Here is a 25,932-nt window from a genome sequence, read left to right on the forward strand (position 1 = left end):
TAAAAGAGGAACTACTATCAAATTTTCATTACAAGCTTTTATTGTTTAGAAAAAAATTGAGAATTATCAGTAATAGAAGCGAAGCTATGGCAAAAAATTTAAAAAATAATACATATCTTATTTTTATGCATAATGATGAAACAAGACTTCCTACCATATTCTAGGATTGGACATCCTATGCAAAAAGAATGATTTTCATCATATTCATGAGAACTAATTTTTTTTCTAATTATGCATAATTAATTGATTATGAGAAAAGAGTAAATTTTGGTAAATTTATTTTTATGCAAAAAGAGAAATTCCCATGATAATTGAGATCCAAGTAATTAAATGGTAAAAGAGGAATTTTTGGCACAATTCAAATTATGAGTATTTATCAAAAGTGAAATTTTGAGCATTATTAATTTTATTGGGAAATATGGGTACAATTGATTTTTCTAAATCCCATGAATCTTTTACTCAAAAGAAGAATATTGAATATATTTCACTTGAGAAATTCGAGAAAGAATATGAAAATATCCATGGAGAAAAAGTACCTTTGACTAGGCCAATCAATTGTGGTAGAAACTTAGAGAAGTCCCATCGATATATCGAAAGTAGAAAATAGTAGTAAAAGTGGATGTGACAAGATGTGATGTAGAGCCAAATGAATGTGACGGGATGTTAATGGATGCAATGTGAGTAGATGAGATGTGAATGTGAGAAGAGGAGATGTAAACATGATGCGATAAGATGTAAATGTGATGTGATAAGATGTGAATGTGATATGATAAGATATGAATGTGATGTGAGAATCAAGCTAAACTTTGAGGTAAAATCAAATTTTATGGTTTTTTCCAATTTATCTCAATGACTTTCTTCTTCTCAACCCCTCTCAAGCTTGAGAAGATTTCTAAATAATTGTTTTAAATCAAATCAAACTTTCCCTAGGTTTCTTAATGTTAAGTTAATCTTTATGCTTAAATTATATTGCTTTCTTTAAGTAAATCTCTCTCTCTAAAAGAATAGCCATCTTTATGGCTAAATCCCTTGAAAAAGGATGCTCTTCAATGGTAGTCTCTTAATTCAAAGCTAAACTCTAGGCTTGATAAGCTAGAGATTAAGAAAATGGTATTTTTATGATTTTGTGTTAACAAAATAATGGTTATTTCTTTTAGATTATTTATAAGTAGTTAAAAAAGATTATTTTATGCATAAAAGAGGAACTACTATTATAATTTCATTACAAGCTTTTATTCTTTAGAAAAAATTTGAGAATTATCAGTAATAGCAGCGAAGTTATGGCAAAAGTTTCAAAAAATAATCCATATCTTATTTTTATGCATAATGATAAAAGAGGACTTCCTACCATATTCTAGAATTGAACATCCTATGCAAAAAGAATGATTTTCATCATATTCATGAGAAATACTTTTTTTTCTAATTATGCATAATTAATTGATTATGAGAAAAGAGTAAATTTTGGTAAATTTATTTTTATGCAAAAAGAGAAATTCCCATCATAATTGACGAGATAATTGAGATCCAAGTAATTAAATGGTAAAAGAGAAATTTTTGGCATATTTCAAATTATGAGTATTTATCAAAAGTGAAATTTTGAGCATTATTAATTTTATTGGAAAATATGGGTACAATTGATTTTTCTAAATCCCATGAATCTTTTACTCAAAAGAAGAATATTGAATATATTTCACTTGAGAAATTTGAGAAAGAATATGAAAATATCCATGGAGAAAAAGTACCTTTAACTAGGCCAATCAATTGGCAAAAACTTACAGAAGTCCCATCGATATATCAAAAGTAGAAAACACTAGTAAAAGTGGATGTGACAAGATGTGATGTAGAGCCAAATGAATGTGACGAGATGCTAATGGATGAAATGTGAGTAGATGAGATGTGAATGTGATAAGAGGAGATTTTAACATGATGCAATAAGATGTAAATGTGATGCGATAAGATGTGAATGTGATATGATAAGATATGAATGTGATGGGAGAATCAAGCTAAACTTGGAGGTAAAATCAAGTTTTATGGTTTTTTCCAATTTATCTCAATGAATTTCTTCTTCTCAACCCCTCTCAAGCTTGAGAAGATTTCTAAATAAATGTTTTAATTCAAATCAAACTTTCCCTAGGTTTTTTAATGTTTAATTAAAAAACCTTTATGCTTAATTAAGCATAAAGGTTAACTTAATGAACATTAAGTTAACCTTTACGCTTAAATTATAATTCTTTCTTTAAGTAAATCTCTCTCTCTAAAAGAATAGCCTTCTTTATGGCTAAATCCCTTGAAAAAGGATGCTTCTGAATGATAGTCTCTTAATTCAAAGCTAAACTCTAGGCTTGATAAGCTAGAGATTAAGAAAATGGTATTTTTATGATTTTGTGTTAACAAAATAATGGTTATTTCTTTTAGATTATTTATTAGTTAAAAACTACTTTGATTGATTCTAAATGAGAAATAGATTATCCTATCAATTTGGAAAAAGAGGAATAATGGAATTAGCTTAATGTATTGGGATAATCATAATTAATTTATAATTATGGTTAAAATTATGATTTAAATTCATAGTTTGAATTTATGCATGAAAGAGGAACTACTATCATATTTTCATTACAAGCTTTTATTCTTTAGAAAAAATTTGAGAATTATCAGTAATAGCAAGCGAAGCTATGGCAGAAGTTTCAAAAAATAATCCATATCTTATTTTTATGCATAATGATAAAAGAGGACTTCCTACCATATTCTAGGATTGGACATCCTATGCAAAAAGAATGATTTTCATCATATTCATGAGAAATAATTTTTTTCCTAATTATGCATAATTAATTGATTATGAGAAAAGAGTAAATTTTGGTGAATTTATTTTTATGCAAAAAGAGGAATTCCCATGATAATTGACGAGATAATTGAGATCCAAGTAATTAAATGGTAAAAGAGAAATTTTTGGCATATTTCAAATTATGAATATTTATCAAAAGTGAAATTTTGAGCATTATTAATTTTATTGGAAAATATGGGTACAATTGATTTTTCCAAATCCCATGAATCTTTTACTCAAAAGAAGAATATTGAATATATTTCACTTGAGAAATTTGAGAAAGAATATGAAAATATCCATGGAGAAAAATTACCTTTAACTAGGCCAATCAATTGGCAGAAACATAGAGAAGTCCCATCGATATATCAAAAGTAGAAAACAGTAGTAAACGTGGATGTGACAAGATGTGATGTAGAGCCAAATGAATGTGACGGGATGTTAATGGATGAAATGTGAGTAGATGAGATGTGAATGTGATAAGAGGAGATGTAAACATGATGCAATAAGATGTAAATGTGATGTGATAAGATGTGAATGTGATATGATAAGATATGAATGTGATGGGAGAATCAAGCTAAACTTGGAGGTAAAATCAAATTTTATGGTTTTTCCCAAGTTATCTCAATGAATTTCTTCTTCTCAACCCCTCTCAAGCTTGAGAAGATTTCTAAATAAATGTTTTAATTCAAATCAAACTTTCCCTAGGTTTTTTAATGTTTAATTAGAAAACCTTTATGCTTAATTAAGCATAAAGGTTAACTTAATTAACATTAAGTTAACCTTTATGCTTAAATTATAATTCTTTCTTTAAGTAAATCTCTCTCTCTAAAAGAATAGCCTTCTTTATGGCTAAATCCCTTGAAAAAGGATGCTTCTCAATGATAGTCTCTTAATTCAAAGCTAAACTCTAGGCTTGATAAGCTAGAGATTAAGAAAATGGTATTTTTATGATTTTGTGTTAACAAAATAATGGTTATTTCTTTTAGATTATTTATAAGTAGTTAAAAACTACTTTGATTGATTCTAAATGAGAAATAGATTATCCTATCAATTCGGAAAAAGAGAAATAATGGAATTAGCTTAATGTCTTGGGATAATCATAATTAATTTATGATTATGGTTAAAATTATGATTTAAATTCATAGTTTGATTTTATGCATAAAAGAGGAACTACTATCATATTTTCATTACAAGCTTTTATTCTTTAGAAAAAATTTGAGAATTATCAGTAATAGCAGCGAAGCTATGGCAAAAGTTTCAAAAAATAATCCATATCTTATTTTTATGCATAATGATAAAAGAGGACTTCCTACCATATTCTAGGATTGGACATCCTATGCAAAAAGAATGATTTTCATCATATTCATGAGAAATAATTTTTTTTCTAATTATGCATAATTAATTGATTATGAGAAAAGAGTAAATTTTGGTAAATTTATTGTTATGCAAAAAGAGAAATTTCCATGATAATTGAGATCCAAGTAATTAAATAGTAAAAGAGGAATTTTTGGCATAATTCAAATTATGAGTATTTATCAAAAGTGAAATTATGAGTATTATCAATTTTATTGGAAATTATGGGTACAATTGATTTTTGTAAATCCCATGAATCTTTTACTCAAAAGAAGAATATTGAATATATTTCACTTGAGAAATTTGAGAAAGTATATTAAATTATCCATGGAGAAAAAGTACCTTTAACTAGGCCAATCAATTGGCAGAAACTTAGAGAAGTCCCATCGATATATCGAAAGTAGAAAACAGTACTAAAAGTGGATGTGACAAGATGTGATGTAGAGCCAAATGAATGTGACGGGATGTTAATGGATGCAATGTGAGTAGATGAGATGTGAATGTGATAAGAGGAGATGTAAACATGATGCGATAAGATGTAAATGTGATGTGGACATTAGCTAGGGTTAGTAGAGTGTGGACACAACTCATAGAGTGTTGTGTGTATTGTGGATGATGGCTTTATGCATTGTGTGAGAAGGGAGATGGCTTCCCTCTATGGTTAGGGTCTACAATATACATTAGGGTTTGCTCCTGTGTGTGTGTCTCCTCTCCCTCTACCATTCTTTCAACATAAAACACCATGTTGATGGATTTTTCCATGTGATGAAGGGTTTATCCCATTCTTTTATGAAGCATGATGGGACTGATTCGCCTATCCATGCCATGGGCTCTCATATTGATGATGGTTTTCATTATAGTATATTCTTAAGGGACGTGATCACTGCCTCAAGGGACGTGATCCTGAAGTATTGGTAAGTACCCAATGATAGTTATGGTCTATTACTTCTTCCAACTATGGATGTGTGGAGCTCCCTCTTATGAGATGCGGCAACCCATAACATTAATCCAGCCAAGTGTGCCTGTGTGCTGTCACACGTGGATCCCTGATAGGGCACATAGTATCTACAAACAAACTGGCAGTAGATCCAGCCAAGGTCGAGATCATTGTAAAGCTGCAGCCGCCCAAGAATTCCAAAGAACTTGCTAGATTCCTAGGAGTGATCAAATGGCATAGCAGATTCATGATGTTCCTGGAAAATGTGACAATACTCTTGTATAGCCTGACGATGAAAGATGCAGAATAAGTCTGGTTTGGATTCTGTCAGGAGGCATTCTAGAATCTAAAGTGGATATTGTCCTCACACCCATTCTGCAACAACAATTGAACTTTGATTTGGTGTTTCTTGTATTCGTTGATGATTTTGATTTCACCATTGGTAGTGCTTTGATGCAGGAATGCCAAGAGGGCTAGTTTTTTTATTAGTTTACTACATAAGCAAAAGGCTTTCCAAGATAACTACTCTACCACAGAAAAGTAGTCATTGGGGATGATGTACTTGATCAAGAAATTCTGGCACTATCTGTTAGGAAATTTTTTTGAATTTCATGTGTTAGGAAACATGTTTGAATTTCATTTAGACCACAAAGCACTCTTGTACCTAGTGAACAAACCAGACCTAGTAGGAAAATTAGCTAGATGGATACTATTGTTACAAAAGTTTGAGTTCACTATCAAGCACACCCTAGGAAATAAGAACCTAGTAAAAGATTTCCTCTCCAAACTATAGTCAGGAGAAGATCCAACAAGGGGAAAAGATGACTTCCCAGATGCTCAACTCTTCATCATATATGGAGAAAAACCCACCTGGTATGATGAGATGTTGCGGTTCCTCTCTAACTTGTCTTTTCCAAAGTATATTTCCAAAGATGAGAGGAAAAGGATGACTCTCTTGAGCAATTCATTCATGGTGGTAGTAAGCCAGCTCTATAAGAAGGTCATTTTTCAAATACTAAGAATATGTGTCCCAGGGCATGAATAACAGGCTGTGCTGGCAAAAGTACATCAAGATATAAGTGGAGGGCACTTATCTGGAGAAGTCACAAGGCAGAAAGTGTTCCAAGTAGGATTATATTAGCTAACGGCATTAAAAGCTACAGAAAAATTTATAAAACAGTGCGATATGTGCCAGAGGCTGGGCCATCCTAATGAATGCCTCACACCCCAATATTGCCACTAGCACCATTCCAAAAATGGGGTATGGAATTTGTTGGCCCATTCAAGCCAATAGCTTAGAGAACATGAAATAGATACATTTTGGTAGGCACAGATTGCTGCGCAAAATAGGTAGAAGCGAAGGCTTTGAAATACTAAAAATCATTGTCAATAGCAAAGTTTCTTAATGAAACTATCATGACAAGACTCAGATGCCAAGAATAGAGATAGTTAGTGAGACCAAGGGAGCCACTTCCTCAATGAAGTGATTAAGAAGCTGATAGAGCAACATATGATCATACATAAGAAGTCAACAATCTACTTCATGCAAGTAAATGGGAAGGAAGAATCCACACAAAATCTTGTGTTGGGCTATGAGGGGGTGGTTGGTTTGGGAGCTCTCTATTATATACTGGAGCCTCTTCAGTGGTTCTCATGTTGGAGACCGAAGAGCATGGCGGCTTAAGGTAAGCAGTTGTTTGGAGGCTCATCTTCTATATGAGTTTGGTAATCCCTGACCAATTCTTGGGCCACCAAGAGTCTTTCCTTCTCTCCTCGATGGCATTAGGGTATTCGGCAAGCTTTTTAGGAAGCTAGTTAGTGTCAATCGGTTCCCTAGATTGGGTAGCTGAATGTAGTAGATATTCTTCTGACTAATAGGTTGGTGCATGTGTGGTCATGCCATCTTTTGAACCACACTTAATAACTACCTGGCTACCCCTTCGCCGATCTTCATGGTTTTCTTTCTTGAGTGTCTAGTTGCTCATGCTTGTTTTCAGGGACATTCTTTGAAGTGAAGACCCTTGCATGTCTGAAATGGATCTAGAGCAAAATATTAAATCAAACACATCAAAGCAAGAATCTAGTATCCATTAATCATGAGATTAGTTATCAAATGGCTCATCACATGAATATACAAGAGAGAGAAAATATATAAGTGCATGTAGAAAGAGAAGATGCACAAATAGCCTAAGTGTGTTTAACCTCTCACCAAGAGGATGGCTTTCATGTTAGCCATGAACTTGACCATGGAAGGCCAAATCTCCATTGATGGAACCCAAAGGTACAAGATGACCAAAATTAGTAAAAGTGTCAAAAGATCCTACCAATGTACCCCAAGCCCTATTTATAGTCACTTTCTCCTTTTTGCCCATGGGCCCCTATGTACATGTGGAAATCAAGCTCTATGGTTCATGTGACAAACCATCCCTTCCTAAAGATTTTGTCCTCAAAATCATACAAGATATTTACAATTAAATCGCAATCTCAATGTAAACCCATGGGAAGTAGAGAGGTCTTAAAAAATGCACCTCGAATACATTTGGAATAGGGAAACCAAATGTAGTGAAGCCGGCAAACTCCTTCTCCAAAAATAGCATGTAGGACTGTTATGGCAGCCATGTTGTCGATGAAGCTTCCCTTGAAATTCTTCATGAAACATCCATAAAAATGAGCTGCAAATGATGCATAGCCACACCCAAAAGGGTCCCACATATTTATCATCGAACCAAATGATCTTCCAAGTGTGTTGGAGTAGATTGGTAACCCCAACAATAGATCCAACCAAAGCTGTCCTGAAATTACAGCACATATAAAACCTCATGATATGCCCATTATTCACATATAAAACCTCATGATATGCCCATTCTTCATATAATAATCATGCCACTTGATCAAGGAATACTTCCACCAAGTACACCATGTTGTTGAACATACTCCATTGATTGCCAAGTAGCCTCATCTATGGGCAAGCGCTTCCATTTCAAAAGGAATTCATCAATGTTCCGGTTCCTCAAAGCCCTTGTCCTCTTGTCCACAATCCTCTCTGGCTCATAGATAATCTCTCCTCCTTCATCCATCGGTGGTAACTCTTCAATCTCTTGAGGAAGAGAGCCCACAAAAATCTTAAGGTTGGATACATGAAACACATTATGAATCCTTGTCGAAGGAGGTAGGTCAAGCTTATAAGCCAAGTCACCCACTTTCTTGACTACCAAATATGATCCATAGTATCTATGTGCCAACTTGGAATTGGAAGACCCTTTGAGAATATTGTGACGGCTCTTAGGAAGCCTGATGAACACATAATCACCTTCCTTGAACTCCGTCTTGCGTCTATGCTCATCCGCATTAGCCTTCATGACTTCTTGTGTGTGCCTTCTTCATATTATCCTTGCATAATTGAAGAAGCTGTCTCATCCTTTCCAACTCTTCCTTGGCTAAAGGATTAACCATTTTATCCTCATGGAAGGCAATAGATGGCACATGCACTTGATACCCATAAAGAGCCTCGAAAGGTGACATCCCAATTGACACTCAAATGCTTGCTTGAATTATGACAAAATTCAGCAAGGTAAAGCCATTCATCCCATGATGCTTGCATGTCATAACAATAGTGCCTCAAGTACACTTCGAGCCATTTGTTTGTGCACTCCGTTTGCCCATCTGTTTGAGGGTGATAGGCTGTAGAAGGAGTGATTTGAGTCCCCAAGTTCTCATACAATGTCCTCCAAAAAGTGCCCATGAACTTGGTATTTCTATCATAAACTATGTTGAGTGGCAAACCATGTATCTTGAATACATGCTCCATAAATTGCTTGGCAATGTGAGAGGCCCCATAAGTAGTCTTGGAAGCAATAAAATGAGCTAATTAGGTAAGTCTATCCACCACCACAAATACTTGATCCCATCCATGCTTCGTCTTTGGCAAGCCCGTGATGATGAAGTCCATGGAAATGTGAGTCCATTTTCCATCCAGAATAGGCAAAGGATGAAGTAAACCACTTGGCAATTGGTGAGTATCCTTATTCCTTTGGCATGACACACATTCCAAAACAAACTTCTTGACATCCCTCCACATGCCTTTCCAATAGAAGCTCTTGCTCACTTTGTCAAATGTCTTGAGAACACCAAGATGACCCGAAAGCGGTGAAGAATGCATCTCTGGAAGCACCTTGGGAATGTAGGATGAGGTTGGAACCAAATACACCTTATCCTTGTGCCATAGTAGACCATTCCAAAGCTTATAATGAGGAAATTCTTCACCATCTCCTTGCTGTAATTTTTTGTAAATATGGGCAGCACTCTCATTGACAAGATACTCCTCTTGTATCCCTTTCATCCATTCACTATACACTTCCATAATTGATGTCAAGCTGCAAGCCCACATTCTAGAAAATGCGTCCACTACTATGATCCCTTCCACCGGGGTCGAAAGGAAACTCATCCTCTTCTTTGACAAAAGAATGACCCTCCAAGTCTTCTTCACGTGTCTCCTTGCTAAAATCTTCAAACTCTTCCACATCATGAGATGACTTGGAATCATCATCCTCATCCATAATGATCATAGTAGCCACCACTTTCTTTGATTAGCCAATGTGCCTGGGTGACCACTTCTCTTTGCATTTAAAACATAGGCCTTTGCTCCTCAATTCCTCAATCTTAGGATCATCCATCCGTTGAGTCTTCTTGAATGGTTGATGAGGAGGCTTCTTGACAAACCCATTGCTCTTCTTAGCATCATTATGAACTCCACTTGTGGACTGTCCACTTCCAAAAGATGTATGGAATTTGGAAGTGTAAGTGGATGTAGAATAAGGTAGACTTTTCCCCGCATTTGAAGAAGTGTGAAATGGCTTATGAAAAGGTACATTTGGCTGAACCCTCTTATACTTTGGCTCATATAGCTCCGCCAACCTCATAGCCTCTTTTGATAGTGCTTGGTCTTTGTGCCGAGACATCTGCTTTGATGTATGAATCTAGACCATGCACAAACTTCTTCAATCGCATGCCTTCATCGAGTCCATCCACAAACATAGAGAGCTTCATGAACCTCTTGATATACTCCCTAACCGACATGCCCTTTTGTGTGAGTTCATACCATTCTTCATGGTATCGGTCAAGAACCAAAGGCAACACAAATGTCATATTCATTTCATGCTTGAGTTCTTCCCAAGTATGAGGCATAACTCCTTCCCAAGTATGAGGCATAACTCCTTCCTTGAGCATATGTCTCCACCATTAATGTGCATAGTCTTCCAAATGCAAGGATGCAAAATGCACTTTGTCCCTTTCATTCTTTGGATAGAGCTGAAAGTATGTATCCAACTTATTCATCCATTCTTCCAACTCATGTGGGGTGAACCATCACCCTTGAACTTAGAGAGTGAAATCTTGTCCTTTACATCCTTTGACATGGTTGACGATGCATTCGCATGATGGTGCGAGGGCTTGTGCTTTTGCATTTGCACAAAAGATCCAAGAAATTGTGCAAAATCCTTGTACTCCCTCTTGAGGAAATTTGGCATTTCCATCCACCTATCATGAGCTTCTCTTTGTCTCTCAATGAATGACATATGTTTCCAATCAAGCTCAACCACATCATCCATATCATACACCTCCTCTTCAAGCATGGAGAACTGATTTGCTTTGGGATGCAAAGGTTTCCCTTGAAATTCTTCATGAAACCTCCATAAAAATGAGCTGCAAATGATGCATAGCCACACCCAAAAGGGTCCCACATATTTATCATCGAACCAAATGATCTTCCAAGTGTGTTGGAGTAGATTGGTAACCCCAACAATAGATCCAACCAAAGCTGTCCAGAAATTACAGCACATATAAAACCTCATGATATGCCCATTCTTCACATATAAAACCTCATGATATGCCCATTCTTCATATAATAATCATGCCACTTGATTAAGGAATACTTCCACCAAGTAAACCATGTTGTTGAACATACTCCATTGATTGCCAAGTAGCCTCATCTATGGGCAAGCGCTTCCATTTCACAAGGAATTCATCAATGTTCCGGTTCCTCAAAGCCCTTGTCCTCTTGTCCACAATCCTCTCCGGCTCATAGATAATCTCTCCTCCTTCATCCATCGGTGGTAACTCTTCAATCTCTTGAGGAAGAGAGCCCACAAACATCTTAAGGTTGGATACATGAAACACATTATGAATCCTTGTAGAAGGAGGTAGGTCAAGCTTATAAGCCAAGTCACCCACTTTCTTGACTACCAAATATGATCCATAGTATCTATGTGCCAACTTGGAATTGGAAGACCCTTTGAGAATATTGTGACCGCTCTTAGGAAGTCTGATCAACACATAATCACCTTCCTTGAACTCCGTTTTGCGTCTATGCTCATCTGCATTTGCCTTCATGACTTCTTGTGTGTGCCTTCTTCATATTATCCTTGCATAATTGAAGAAGCTGTCTCATCCTTTCCAACTCTTCCTTGGCTAAAGGATTAACCATTTTATCCTCATGGAAGGCAATAGATGGCACATGCACTTGATACCCATAAAGAGCCTCGAAAGGTGACATCCCAATTGATACTCAAATGCTTGCTTGAATTATGACAAAATTCAGCAAGGTAAAGCCATTCATCCCATGATGCTTGCATGTCATAACAATAGTGCCTCAAGTACACTTCGAGCCATTTGTTTGTGCACTCCATTTGCCCATCCGTTTGAGGGTGATAGGTTGTAGAAGGAGTGATTTGAGTCCCCAAGTTCTCTACAATGTCCTCCAAAAAGTGCCCATGAACTTGGTATCTCTATCATAAACTATGTTGAGTGGCAAACCATGTATCTTGAAAACATGCTCCATAAATTGCTTGGCAATGTGAGAGGCCCCATAAGTAGTCTTGGAAGCAATAAAATGAGCTGATTTGGTGAGTCTATCCACCACCACAAATACTTGATCCCATCCATGCTTTGTTTGCCCGTGATGATGAAGTCCATGGAAATGTGAGTCCATTTTCCATCCAGAATAGGCAAAGGATGAAGTAAACCACTTGGCAATTGGTGACTATCCTTATTCCTTTGGCATGACACACATTCCAAAACAAACTTCTTGACATCCCTCCACATGACTTTTCAATAGAAGCTCTTGCTCACTTTGTCAAATGTCTTGAGAACACCAAGATGACCTGAAAGCGGTGAAGAATGCATCTCTGGAAGCACCTTGGGAATGTAGGATGAGGTTGGAACGAAATACACCTTATCCTTGTGCCATAGTAGACCATTCCAAAGCTTATAATGAGGAAATTCTTCACCATCTCCTTGCTGTAATTTTCTGTAAATATGGGCAATACTCTCATTGACAAGATACTTCTCTTGTATCCCTTTCATCCATTCACTATGCACTTCCATAATTGATGTCAAGGTGCAAGCCCACATTCTAGACAATGCGTCCACTACTATGATCCCTTCCATCGGGGTCAAAAGGAAACTCATCCTCTTCTTTGACAAAAGAATGACCCTCCAAGTCTTCTTCACGTGTCTCCTCGCTAAAATCTTCAAACTCTTCCACATCATGAGATGACTTGGAATCATCATCCTCATCCATAATGATCATAGTAGCCAACACTTTCTTTGATTTGCAAATGTGCCTGGGTGACCACTTCTCTTTGCATTTAAAACATAGGCCTTTGCTCCTCAATTCCTCAATCTTAGGATCATCCATCCGTTGAGTCTTCTTGAATGGTTGATGAGGAGGCTTCTTGACAAACCCATTGCTCTTCTTAGCATCATTATGAACTCCACTTGTGGACTGTCCACTTCCAAAAGATGTATGGAATTTGGAAGTGTAAGTGGATGTAGAATAAGGTAGACTTTTCCCCACATTTGAAGAAGTGTGAAATGGCTTATGAAAAGGTACATTTGGCTGAACCCTCTTATACTTTGGCTCATATAGCTCCGCCAACCTCATAGCCTCTTTTGATAGTGCTTGGTCTTTGTGCCAAGACATCCGCTTTGATGTATGAATCTAGACCATGCACGAACTTCTTCAATCGCATGCCTTCATTGAGTCCATCCACAAACATAGAGAGCTTCATGAACCTCTTGATATACTCCCTAACCGACATGCTCTTTTGTGTGAGTTCATACCATTCTTCATGGTATCGGTCAAGAACCAAAGGCAACACAAATGTCATTCATTTCATGCTTGAGTTCTTCCCAAGTATGAGGCATAACTCCTTCCTTGAGCATATGTGTCCACCATTAATGTGCATAGTCTTCCAAATGCAAGGATGCAAAATGCACTTTGTCCCTTTCATTCTTTGGATAGAGATGAAAGTATGTATCCAACTTATTCATCCATTCTTCCAACTCATGTGGGGTGAACCATCACCCTTGAACTTAGAGAGTGAAATCTTGTCCTTTACATCCTTTGACACGGTTGACGATGCATTCGCATGATGGTGCGAGGGCTTGTGCTTTTGCATTTGCACAAAAGATCCAAGAAATTGTGCAAAATCCTTGTACTCCCTCTTGAGGAAATTTGGCATTTCCATCCACCTATCATGAGCTTCTCTTTGTCTCTCAATGAATGACATATGTTCCCAATCAAGCTCAACCACATCATCCATATCATACACCTCCTCTTCAAGCATGGAGAACTGATTTGCTTTGGGATGCAAAGGTACTCTCCTCGGATCTCCAAAATTTGATGTCTGAATGTAGGTGCATGTTGCTTTCCATCCAATTGAGAAGAACCCGCTTGGAATGTAGTAGGCTTCATCTCCCACATAGAAGGCCTCCTAGCATCCGCCATGAATCCGAAAGTGACATTCTTGGTGGAATGCTCATGTGTTACCTTGGGAGAAACCTCTTGTATAATGGGTAGCTTGCCTTCCCTACGGCCTTCAAAAGCTGTCCCAAATTGCTTGTCTTCATGTAAAGCACCATGACCATTATTATAGGAAGGTTGGCTCATTGGCCCAGCGACCCTCTCTCCCAAAACTTCCATCCTTGTAGCCATAGTGTCAAGCCTACCATTGACTTCCACCCTTGTAGCCGTCGTGTCCATCTTAGCATTCATTTCCATCAGCATTTGCATGATCGAATCGATGGGGATGGTATGCGAAAATTGTGGGGTGTGCTTATGGGCACTTCCAACATTCAACTCCTCATTCCCTTCTCTTGAAGTATGCCCAAAAGCATCCCCTTCTCTTGAAGTGTGCCCAAGAGTATCCTCCGGAGCATCCAAAATTCCTTGTTCCATCATTGCCTCTTCACCCTCTACCTCGTCGGAAGCCAAAGTGTTGCGCTTCGGTCGCCCTTTTGGCTTCGGCCCCATGGAAACCTTTGGTTTCAGAAATTTGGCTCTAAATTGAGGTAGGGATGTCCGATTGAAGTGATCTAAAGCTTGTTGGAGAGCTAATGAAGTGTACTAGACCACTATGCAAAGATCCGTAAGAGATGAGGTGTGCTACTATTCTCTGTTTTAGGGTTTACAGGGTTATAGGGCTGAAACGGTATTTTGGGTACAACTTGAGCTAGAGATATCCAAATGCAAAACTTTTTAGCTCAAATGAAAGCCTAGATGAGTACTACAAGCCTATGTAATTAGATCTAGAAGACCTTCAAACCCCTGTGAGACTGAATTAGGGTTTATTGTTTTTACAAAAACCCTAAATTCTACCCTAAAGAGATATCAAAATGCGGAGGTGAAGGGCTCGTTGGGTAGCTCTAAGGAAGCACTAAGAGCTTATATGGTCCCTTTTAATTCATTCCAAAAGGGTTGGGACTGAATTAGGGTTTTTGTGAATCTGCAGATTCTTGCCAAAGTGACCCTTTTTGTGCCCAATTGATCTTTGTTTGCTCCCAAACCAATGTCAACACCTTCTGCACCTCATTGGCATCCCAAGATTTGCAAATTATGCTCCACAATCTTCAATTGTCCATGTATGACCAAAAATTTGAGAAAATTTTGACATAGTCTCCTTTGTTTTAGGAGCTAAATCTCAATTTTTCTCAAGTAGCAATGCAAAAATCCATAATCCTCTTATCAATTTCCATCCATTACATAGCATGTGCCTTAACTTGCATCACCAAAAGGCATACAAATTCCTTGCAATTCCAAGCATTCACCATATGTGTTTCCCATGGCATAATGCAAGATCAATTTCCATGAGATGTCCATATTAAGGTGCCATTGCCATGTACATAAACCAAGAGGATGATTGTGCGAAGAAGATCGTCAGTGTAGCACGTTGAAGCTTGCCGATCTCCCGGCCAAGCTCTTCTCACCCTCGTACCTAGTTCAAACCAAGGCACGGGTTGAGGCCAAGTCTTCACCTCCACACCTAATCCTCCACCGTACCGCTTTACCACGGCACTCACGGCACGGAGGATTCAAGCCGTGCTCCCCCCGGGCCTCTCCGCCAACACCCGGGGTACCCTCGCCAACATATCTAGTTTCTCGAAATTGAAGTGAGTGCAAACAATTGTGAGGTGCATATAGCTTGAATATGAAAATGAGGCGGATCACTTGCAAGGATGTAGCATGACTCATGCCCATTACAATATACTCATAAACCATTATGCATGAACTCATACTTATCCACATAGCTCCAAATGTCCGCCATTCATCCAAAAATCCAACATCAATCAATAAGCACAAGTGAGGTAATACCATATACCAATGATATCAATATCCAATTGGTATCACTCCCATAAGCATTGCTTATGAGTAATTGGCATCAAATGGCATTCAAGGGCATCAACTTGCATGTGAATGTAGCATTACCAATTGATTCCAATCACACATCAAGCTCTTCCAATGCTCAATAGCATCATTCCAATGCATAAAAGCATCATGTCCATAGCAAAAACCTTCTCATTATTACCCAACATCCACTCCATGCATGTGGCTCAATCAATGCATCTAAGCATATGCATTCCTTCATCCATTTATGCATGGATTCATCAAAGAATCCTGCATTTGTCTCACAAATGGCCACATGACATCCAAATGGGTGTGATTAAAGAAAAATGTTAAAATTCTATAAATTAGGATTTCCTTTCATGAATAACCCCAATTTGTCCATAGCATGAGGATTAATCCCCAATGCTTGAGAAAATGGCCATAGCAACTCACCAATGGTATTCCGAAAGCTTCAATGGTTGGATTGTTGCTTGAAAGAGCCTTCAATGGATCCAAATCTTGAAGATTTTTGAAATTTCTGAGAGCTGCTCAAACCTCCTCTTCTCCCTCTCCAAAAGCAATGAAGAACTCCCCAAAATCCACCAAAAAGATGCCAAACATCATAGCTAACAACCACATGGATCTTGTGCCAAATGGAATAGATCTTGTGCCAAATGTAATAGGTCTTGTGCTAGCCTTCTATGGCTTTGAAGCAATAACTTCATATGGTAACAAAACAAAGCTTAATGGCCACAATTTGCACCAGCAGCAGTTCAAGTATCAGAAGCAGCAGCCGGTAGTGCTGGAGAGGCGACGGCCTTTTTTTTCGTGAGCAGCAGCACACGAATCTCTCTGTGGTGTAATGGATCTTCTTCTTGTTGTCACGGGTAGCATTAGCAGCCAGCTCAAGCACCTCGGCTGCCAGGTATTCGAGGACCGCTGCAAGGTAGACGGGAGCATCGGAGCCGATTCTCTGAGCATAGCAGCCCTTCTTGAAATAGCGAACCAAGCGGCCCACAGGACATTGCAGCCCTGCTTTCAAAGTCTTGGACACAGCCTTCTTCTTAGGCTTACCACGACCTCCCTTGCTCCCACCTTTGGCGTCCATGATCGACACAGCCACAAGCAGTATGAGTGAGTGGAATGGGATAACACTTGCAATAGGATAACACTTGCAGCCATTAGAATGAGTGGAGATGGAAAATGGTGAGCTATGTGAGAGAGATTAGGGTTTGGAGCAAAGGGAAAGAAATTTTCAGAAAAAATGCATGTAAATTGGTACTCTATGTGTTCCTCTCCTCAAGATCAACAAAAGCCCTAGCAAATGGGAGCAAAACAGGGGAAAGATGAGAAGTAATGGCTATGGAAAGCTTGGAAAAGAAGCACAAAAATATAAACATGATTAACATAGAGATTAACAGGTGATTAATTCAAATTTTTTCCAATTTTTGTACCCCGCTCCAAATAATTGGTCTAGGGTGCCCAAATTAGGTCCAATTGAGCTAAATCTCCATGAAATCACATGAAATCACATGAAATGATGTCTCCTCTCCACTAATCCCTAAAGATTAAGTAGAAATTAAGCAAGATTAAGCTAAAACTCTAAGAAATCAAGAGAAAATTCAGAAAATTATAAGAAAATGACTAATCTCATGCCCAAAACCTTGATAATGGATCAAAGTCAAGGCTGTGATACCAAATGAAATGGATCTAGAGCAAAATATTGAATCAAACACATCAAAGCAAGAATCTAGTATCCATTAATCATGAGATTAGTTATCAAATGGCTCATAACATGAATATACAAGAGAGAGAAAATCTATAAGTGCATGTAGCAAGAGAAGATGCACAAATAGCCTAAGTGTGTTTAACCTCTCACCAAGAGGATGGCTTTCATGTTAGCCATGAACTTGACCATGGAAGGCCAAATCTCCATTGATGGAGACCAAAGGTACAAGATGACCAAAATTAGTAAAAGTGTTAAAAGATCCTACCAATGTACCCCAAGCCCTATTTATAGTCACTTTCTCCTTTTGCCCATGGGCCCCATGTACATATGGAAATCAAGCTCTATGGTTCATGACAATGTCCCTCGTCTCATGAGGTCAATGCCTCTACTACAACATGAGCTATGACACTTTGTCTGTTCTACAATTTGGTCAGAGTGTTGAGAGGGATTGTGTGGATGAAGTCGTCTCTTACACTCAACACATTATTGCTAGTGCTAGGATTAGCTTCATGAGCTTTTTCTATTGTTCATGGTCTCGGTAGACAATCCTTATACATATGGTCTATCTCACACCCAATGCATAAAGGACTTAATGAGAAGCACCTATAGAGGTACTTTCCATCCCTTCCTTGATTGGACACTCAACCACTCGGGGAGGTCCTGCGCACTTGTAGCATTGCATGGGTGGTCGTTTAGCCATTGTATTCATGTCCTGGCCTCATGGGATTGGGGTGTGGCTAAGTATACTGGGAACATTTGGTTGCCCTCAATCATGTAGTGGCATAGAATTTGGGAGGGTGGACTAGTTGGCGCTCGAGGGGTCATAGGTGGGACCTTCACAGAGTTCCCCCTCATCCCCTTCTTCAAAGATTTATGTCATGGTGGTTATCTAATGAACAAGTGTGATTCGTGGCAATGGGGGTTGAGGTGGGAGAACTAGGGGTGGTAAGGGCATTTAGAGGACTCAGAATTCCTCTTTGGGCTACTTCTTGGCCTGGTTGAGGTACGTTGTGAATAGCAGGTGCTGGAAAGAACAACGGTTGCCTTTGGTTTGCATGCAAGGCTTGAGGTAGAACGTGGGCTTGATCAGCCCATAGGAGTTTGTGACTTCATGTTTGCCCCATGTTTGGAGATATGTGCAATAGAGTGTGGAACGGGGTCACAGATGTGGACACTCCGTGATGGTATGGTTAGCTCGACAAATTGGGCACCATATTATCTCCCTCTTTGGATAGAGATGGGGTTGGCCAACGTGATCGCGGCCTTCGTCAGTTCTCCACTATTGGGTCATTTGCTGCATTAATGCAGTGGCCAAGTGCTTGACCTATTGTCCAGAGGTGGACTCCTTGCTCTTTCCATCAGATCTTGTGCTGGTGGCCTTGAATGCGGCTTCTGATGTACCCTCATGGAGTTATCGAGAACGTGTTTCCTTGAAGTTGTCCTCAAAGTCCATAGCACTCCTACAACATTGCTCGAAGGAGGTACGGTCCAAGGAATACAAGGAATTGTGTAGGGTTACATCATCTAGACCTTTCAAAAATATCCCTATTAACCTTTCATCAAAGAACTTGTCTCTGGCACTACACAAGCGTGGAGATATCTGACTCTGTTGATGTAATCTCAGATGGTTTCACCAACCTTTTGTCTAACATTGTGCAGTTGCTCAATAGGACTCCATCTGGTTTCCTTGACAAGAATATCCAACCTTTAAGTCCTCTTTCAAGGCTTTGAAGGTGGCCTTATATTATGTTTTCAAGGACCTAAACCATTGACTAACTTTATCATCTAGGGTGAGGCCAAAGGAACTCACCTTGACTTGATCGTCCACATGGCTAAAAGCGTCACAGATCTGGGTGAACGTCTCTAAGTGCGGAATGGGTTCTCCAGTCCCATCAAACTTAGTAATTAGCTTTGAGATGTTTGCGGGTTTTTTCTAATCTAGTCTGCGTCTTGGTATTGGTTAAGCTGACCGTGGGGGCATGATGCCAGTAGCCACCCCCTCCCTATTTCCATGGCTATTCTCAATATTTCTGGTGTTAGCCCGGGAGTGGGTGCTGGTTGGGGAACGATGGGTGGAGGAGCTAGGCTAGGAAGATAGTAGACCATAGGAGGTACTTGTCTTATGGGTGGATTGTGCCTCATGTGGCCCCATGTGGTATCCTGGGTATACTCCCTGAGGTGGATATTGTTGATATACAAGTGGGCCTAGTGGATGTGACAGGGCTGGGTAGGCCCTTTCTCTCTGATACGACTTTTTAGGCCCTTGGGAAGCTAGATATGGACCCAAGTTTGGTATGGGTATGTAGGCTCGAAATGAATCAGCCACCCTCGAGACACGCATGGCTCTCCACACTCGTGGACGAGGTTTGATGGATCTCACTTTGCCCTATATCTGCTCTAGGATCTAGAGGCGGCATGGGCTCTCTTTCCTATTAGTGTTTCATACCTCTCGCCCTGGGATGTGGCTCTTTCGACTATGCATTTCCCATGATAAAGTTGTGGAGCCTCAAAGTAAGGCTTCTTTGTGAATGTGTGGGGAGCTAGGGTCTTTCTCTTGGATAGGTGGTCTCTCTATACACTGAGCTTCAAGTTCTGGTGTGTCGAGGGTAGGCGTATCTCGTCTCATGCAGGGACGATCTTTGGTCGTCTCATTGGTGTTGTCAAAGACTAGCACCATTTGGCTCCAAGCTGTATTGATCGATGGGTTCAAGATAATTTATATCATCAAAGAGAGGGTTGTTTCACACCAATTTTCCTTAACGTAGGTGTATAAATGTGTGTGAATTATTGTGTAGGACCCCCCTGTGCTGAACATGGGGGTCCTACATGTGTGGAATTACTGTGTAGGATCCCTTGTGATGAACAATCTTTTTTTTGGGAAATAGTATGGCCATACGCTTTAAGATGGTATGGGCATACACTTTGTTGAAGACATAGGCATATGCTTCTCAAAAAGAAGATGACCCAAGCGTACGCTTCCTGGAAGACATGGACGTCGCTTTAGGAAGGAGTGAACAAACTCTTTTGAATGATGAAGGTACGGGCATGGCAAAAATGACATGGGCATGGCAAGGTTGCCACGGGTGTACGCTTTAGAAAGGAGATATGGTACAGGTGTGGAAAAAATAACACGGACATACACTTGTTGTAGCCATGGAAAAATAAAATGACACGGGCATGGTGAAACTGACACGCGCATGGCAAGTTGAAGGGAACAAGTATATGCTTTGGAAAGGAACAATTGTGCGCTTTGAATGGTATGGGTGTATGCTGTAAATGGTGCGAGCATTCACTTAGAAATTTTCATAGATTTGAATTATGCACGTCTGACTGCCACCTACAAATATTCTGTGACAGTGCAGATGTACCCCTTGTTTAAATGCAATTTATGCTTACTCAATGCAATTATTCCTTTTTTAACGCACAGTGCTAAATTAATGGCTAGAGATCTCACAAGATTTTCCCAGGAGGAATGGACGGGCGTGGCAAGTTTGCCATGGTCGCTATGAATGAAATGGGCGTTCACTTCTCAGAGTTCATCCAGAATGGGATTTTTACCTACATTGCTGCTCTGAATTTTGTTGATTTAGGCATTCCCAAAATATTTTTTGAACTTTTGTTTTTATGGGGAGCTAGAGCTAGTCTCTAGCTACCTATTGATACCTAGAATGCATAAAGAAACCTAATAAATTAAGAATAATTTGATGAATAATCTATTGTGAAAACTCAAAGAAAGAGGAACAAAAATAAAAAATTGTATGAATGTCAAGAGCAAAAATTAAACACTTACTTGTGTCTCTCACACTTGTTGGTGAAGACATCAATGCTCCAATGCTCTCGTTGACCTCCATAGCTCAATTGAACACAATCAATCAAACAAACAACAAACTAAAATAACATGAAACCAATCGGTGGATTTGTACTCCTATTGGGAAAAATGAACATGAAATATGTGGATGAACCCTAAGCTAAGTGCTATCTCCGGTAGTGGTGCCAAAGATGTTAATCTAAATATACAACCTTGCACACAAAAGAGGGGAAGAAGAAGAGAAACACCCATGCAAGGGTGGAGTCAGAGATGTGCACTTAGCCAACCCTAATGAGGGTTAACTCCCCTTTGTGAGGCCGCTAGGGGCTCACTCCACCACCACTTGTGTCACCCAAGTGGAGATTCACAAGCTAGGTGAGGAGCAAAGAAGAAGGGAGCTATGGAAAGCTCAACCTTCACTCCAAGGGATCTTGGTAGAGAGACAATAGAGGGGAGAGGAGAAGAGAAGCTAGATCATTACCATCCCTAACATGCACACACAACAACAATCAAGCATGTAAACATTTACAACACAAGCAAGCATCCACAAGCTCAAGAGAGTGAGAGAGAGAGAGAGAGAGAGAGAGCAAAACTTAATTGAGACTAATGGGATTGTCCCTATTCATATTCCATAAAATGTCTTATATACAAGAGCTCTCATTTTACAATGGCTAGCCGCCCATTTACAATTGGGGGCCCAAAACTAGCTTCCTAGCTCTATGTACATCGCATTCCTATGACCGGCATTACACAAGCCGTAAGCTCAGTCATCCCATATCTCTTTTATCATTCAGCGCTTTGCGTAGTTACAAAAAAATAAGTTACAAGAAAGCATGGGCCACAATTTAAAAATAATGTTAATAACTAGAGTGGTTAACAACTAATATTAACTCAAAGAGGAATATAACCATTAGTGAGAATGGCAATAATAAAGTAATTTTATAAAATTATAACATGCACCTTTTCATGTCATGTGTGTGAGATACAATTTTTTGGAAATAGGTGTGCCTCATCTTGAGAAAAATGCTAGATGAAAATTCACAATAGCCAGTTCAGGGATTCTCTTTAAAGGAATTGAGCCGATTGTAGATAATGCAATAGTAGTGTAATATTTTCAAAAAGTATGGCTATTCTCTTGAATTTTTTGGTTTCACCAAGAGTGAAGCAAAAGGAAGTGTGTATATTTCTCAAGAATAACACTATTGCAAGGGCTTCTTAGTAGCAATTGCTAACTTAAGCTAGAGTTTATGAGTCGAGCTCCACGCCTAATGTGATATAAATTCTTTCTTACTATTAATAAAAAAAACCTCTTTTCTCTTAAGAAAAATGTGTATGGTTTTTTTTGGCCAAAGATGGGTAATGAAGGAATTTGTGTTCAAGGTTTGATTTTGAACATGAAGGAATTTATATTCAAGCAAGCTCTTGAGTCTTTGCTTGAGAGCCACCAGGCTATACCAACTTATCCCAACTCACTAACGCACCTTGGAAATGTGTATGGCTACCAAAAAAAAAATCCGAATCAAAGGCCAGAAGCATGTAGATGATCACCACCAGTGCTCACATAACCCGGTTTGTAGTGTAATTTTTCTAGCCGAAATTTAGAAATCTTGGTTGGAGTTTGATATTGTCTTTAATTTTAAGGGTATAAATTTGTACATTTTAGTTCTTAATCCCCTCAATGTAGTTTTTCCGATCGAAATTTAGAAATCCTGGTTGGAATTTGATATTGTCTTTAATTTAGGGGTTGAAATTTATACATTTTAGTTATAAATCCCCTCAATTGTACAATTTCTAGTCATTTGCAAGACTATGCCCCATCAATTGCATGATTTTTAATGATTAAATTAAATTCTAAATCGCAATTAAGCCTAAGCGTAGCCTTTAATTTTTGAAGGGTTAAAAAAGCTATTTTTTTCGAGCACTTGATCACCACCTTTGAAAACAAATCTCCCAAATTGAACGTGATGACATTTATGTGGTCTTACTGCTTTTCCCAAACTTATCGAACTCAAAGCTGGTGTGACACGTTTACGTACTTGAGAACGATAATGGGAGCGTGGAGTGTGCATGGGAAGAGGGGACGTGTATGAGAGTCTCGTGCTCTCGCAAAGACAACATCTGCGCATTTATGGCCCCCCTCCCCCCCAAAAAAAAAAGCAGAAAAGCAAAAAAACCCACCAAAAAAAAAACACGCTTGCCTATTTAGTCCAAATTGCTTCTTATTCTGAGCATTCTTTCATCATCGCCATGGATCCTGACTCCTTCTTGAACCTCCTTTCTACTGATTTTGATGAGTTTGATGACTGGTACAGTGCAGGCGCACAATCTAGTGATCCTTCTCTCTCTACCCACAACGTTTGTGAAAGGAATATTGGTACTAAACCGCCAGCTATGGATTTTGAGCCCCTAGAGAAATCTGTGACCAGTAGTATCGGCACTCCCTTCACATCTGTGCTCAAGATTTCCGACATAGCCTGCGCCCTTGGGAAGTTCTCAAAGCCTTCTCTATGCTCGGAGTCTTTAAACTCGACTGCTGCGGCCGGTCGTGAGCTGGACGTGCCCATGGCCGGTAGCCTCAGTAAGAAGCCGCCCACCGGCAATGGCCATGCCCATGCCCATAGCCAGATTATCAGTGAGAAACGCAATCTTTTGCAGGTGGTGGTGGATAATAATGAGATCAGTGAAGATGTTAAGCCTGAATTACCTACAGCTTCTAATTCCTTTCGTCTATGTTTTCCATTTCCCTGCACGCAAAGCTGTAGCCCTGCGAAAAGGCCCAAGATCTCTCAAAGCTCTAAGTTCGGATTAGACATTAACACTGCTTTGAGGGCTGATATTCTTGATGTGGGTAGAAAACCTGCCAACAGAGAAGGCCTGTCCCAGCGAGAAGCCCACATTCAATCTGAGAGGCTCAGAAGGAAGAGTATGTCAGATAACTTCACTATATTGCAGTCTTTGGTGCCTAGACTCAAGCTTAAAGTAAGTTAAACGAGCCAATTAAGTTATAATCTACTTGAACTTATTATAGCAGTAAGTTAATCTGGTTTAATCAGCTTCTCTTGGCCTTATAATAATCAGCAGATGTCAGTAAGTTAACCCAGCTTAATTTATATCAGCTCTCTAAGTGTTCTAAAATTTATTTTAGCCGTGTGTTAATCTACTTTAATAAGCTTCTTGTAGCCTAATCACATGAAAAAAGGTAAGTTAATCTACTCTAATTAATCTGACGATAGTACAGGCAACCTTCTCGTTGGCAATGAACATGGGTCGTACACTTTGATATTATAATGTCATACTCTCGCCTGGGTGTGTGTTCATATTCGCGGTTTGATGTAATCATATCCTTAGTAATGATTTGATACCTAATCTACAATAGGATTTTGTTAATAATGAGGGACTGTTATTCGTGTTTGAGCTTAATCAAGAGTAATTATCATAAATCATCATATGATGATCATGATTGTTGAGGCTGGAAGTGTCAGGACGGAATTCAAAATGCTTAATGAGCTTAATCGTAAATAATTAATCATATGTCGAGAGATTGAGCTTGCAGATCATGAATGATCATATACTGACTGAGATTAAGGATGAGGGGAAGTATAACTGTTTGAGCTTAATCATGACCGACGACATGCTGTTTTCTGAGCTTAATGAAGATGAGGGGCAGTATTCATGTTTGAGCCTAATCATCTAACATGGTGATTTATGGATGTGTTAAGGCTGAGAATGAGGGACTGTGGTGTGAATATTAATGATTGTTCAGAGTGCCAATGGGATGAGAAATATATGATGTAATCAAAGTGTGTGCTTATTGATGAAAGGTATTAATTGCATGCCTTGCTGCAATGCATGGATTAGTGTGTCACAAAAATGAGATAATGTATGCAGTTAATTTATTTACGTGAATGTGATAGTTGTTTGCTGAAGGCAGTACACAAGCTTATTAATTGAGAATATGGTGATTAGTGAGTGGGTGAGATGATCAACGTGAGATTAATTGATAATATGGTGATTAATGAGTGGGTGAACTGAACTACGTATTGAGATTATGGATGTGCAGCATACAGACCGGATCACGATCTTGACAGAGGTAGTCGCCTACATTGAATCTCTGCAAGGAACGTTGAAAGAGTTGGAACAGAAGAAGGTTGATTTGCTCACGATATTGGGCTTGTCGGAAGAGGATTATTATTACACGAGCCTGCAAGCTGAACACATGCAGAGGGGCTTCATGAGTTTATCCGATCGAAGGGCGAAGAGAAAGCCCTACAGTAGTATTGATAAAATCCAATTATTGGATTGCCATGCAGAGGTTACTGTTCGCATTTCTGGAGTTGACGTCTTTGTCAGTCTTAATTATGCTCCTAAGCAGAAAGGTGTTTGGTCTAAGGTCTTGCTTTTGCTCCAACGACACGGCATTGAAGTTGTCAATGCCACATTGGCCGCCACCAGTGGCGATAACAATTTCCATTGCATCCGTGGCAAGGTAATTAGTCATTAACCCTCCCTTAATTATGCCATTGTACTCAGTTACCTTAAGCCATGGTTTCGTATAACCTCACTCAAGTGTGCTGATATCCTATGCATGTAGCTAATCCATGGATTGATTGCTAACCCAACCCGT

At 38.9% G+C, this 25,932-nt stretch overlaps 1 protein-coding gene across 1 annotated transcript; it reads right to left on the minus strand.

The window, feature by feature from the left end:
- Positions 1 to 16,492: 16,492 nt before the first annotated feature.
- LOC147612589 (putative histone H2A.5) lies at positions 16,493 to 16,898 on the minus strand. Its single transcript, XM_086783530.1, has one exon. The coding sequence runs from the start codon at positions 16,877 to 16,879 to the stop codon at positions 16,493 to 16,495; it is 387 nt and encodes a 128-aa protein (XP_086639656.1). The 5' UTR covers positions 16,880 to 16,898.
- Positions 16,899 to 25,932: the final 9,034 nt, after the last annotated feature.

The sequence above is a fragment of the Cibotium barometz genome, chromosome 45 (genome assembly GCF_041138505.1).
Source record: "Cibotium barometz isolate CiBa-2024 chromosome 45, ASM4113850v1, whole genome shotgun sequence".
Classification (NCBI taxonomy): Eukaryota; Viridiplantae; Streptophyta; class Polypodiopsida; order Cyatheales; family Cibotiaceae; genus Cibotium; species Cibotium barometz.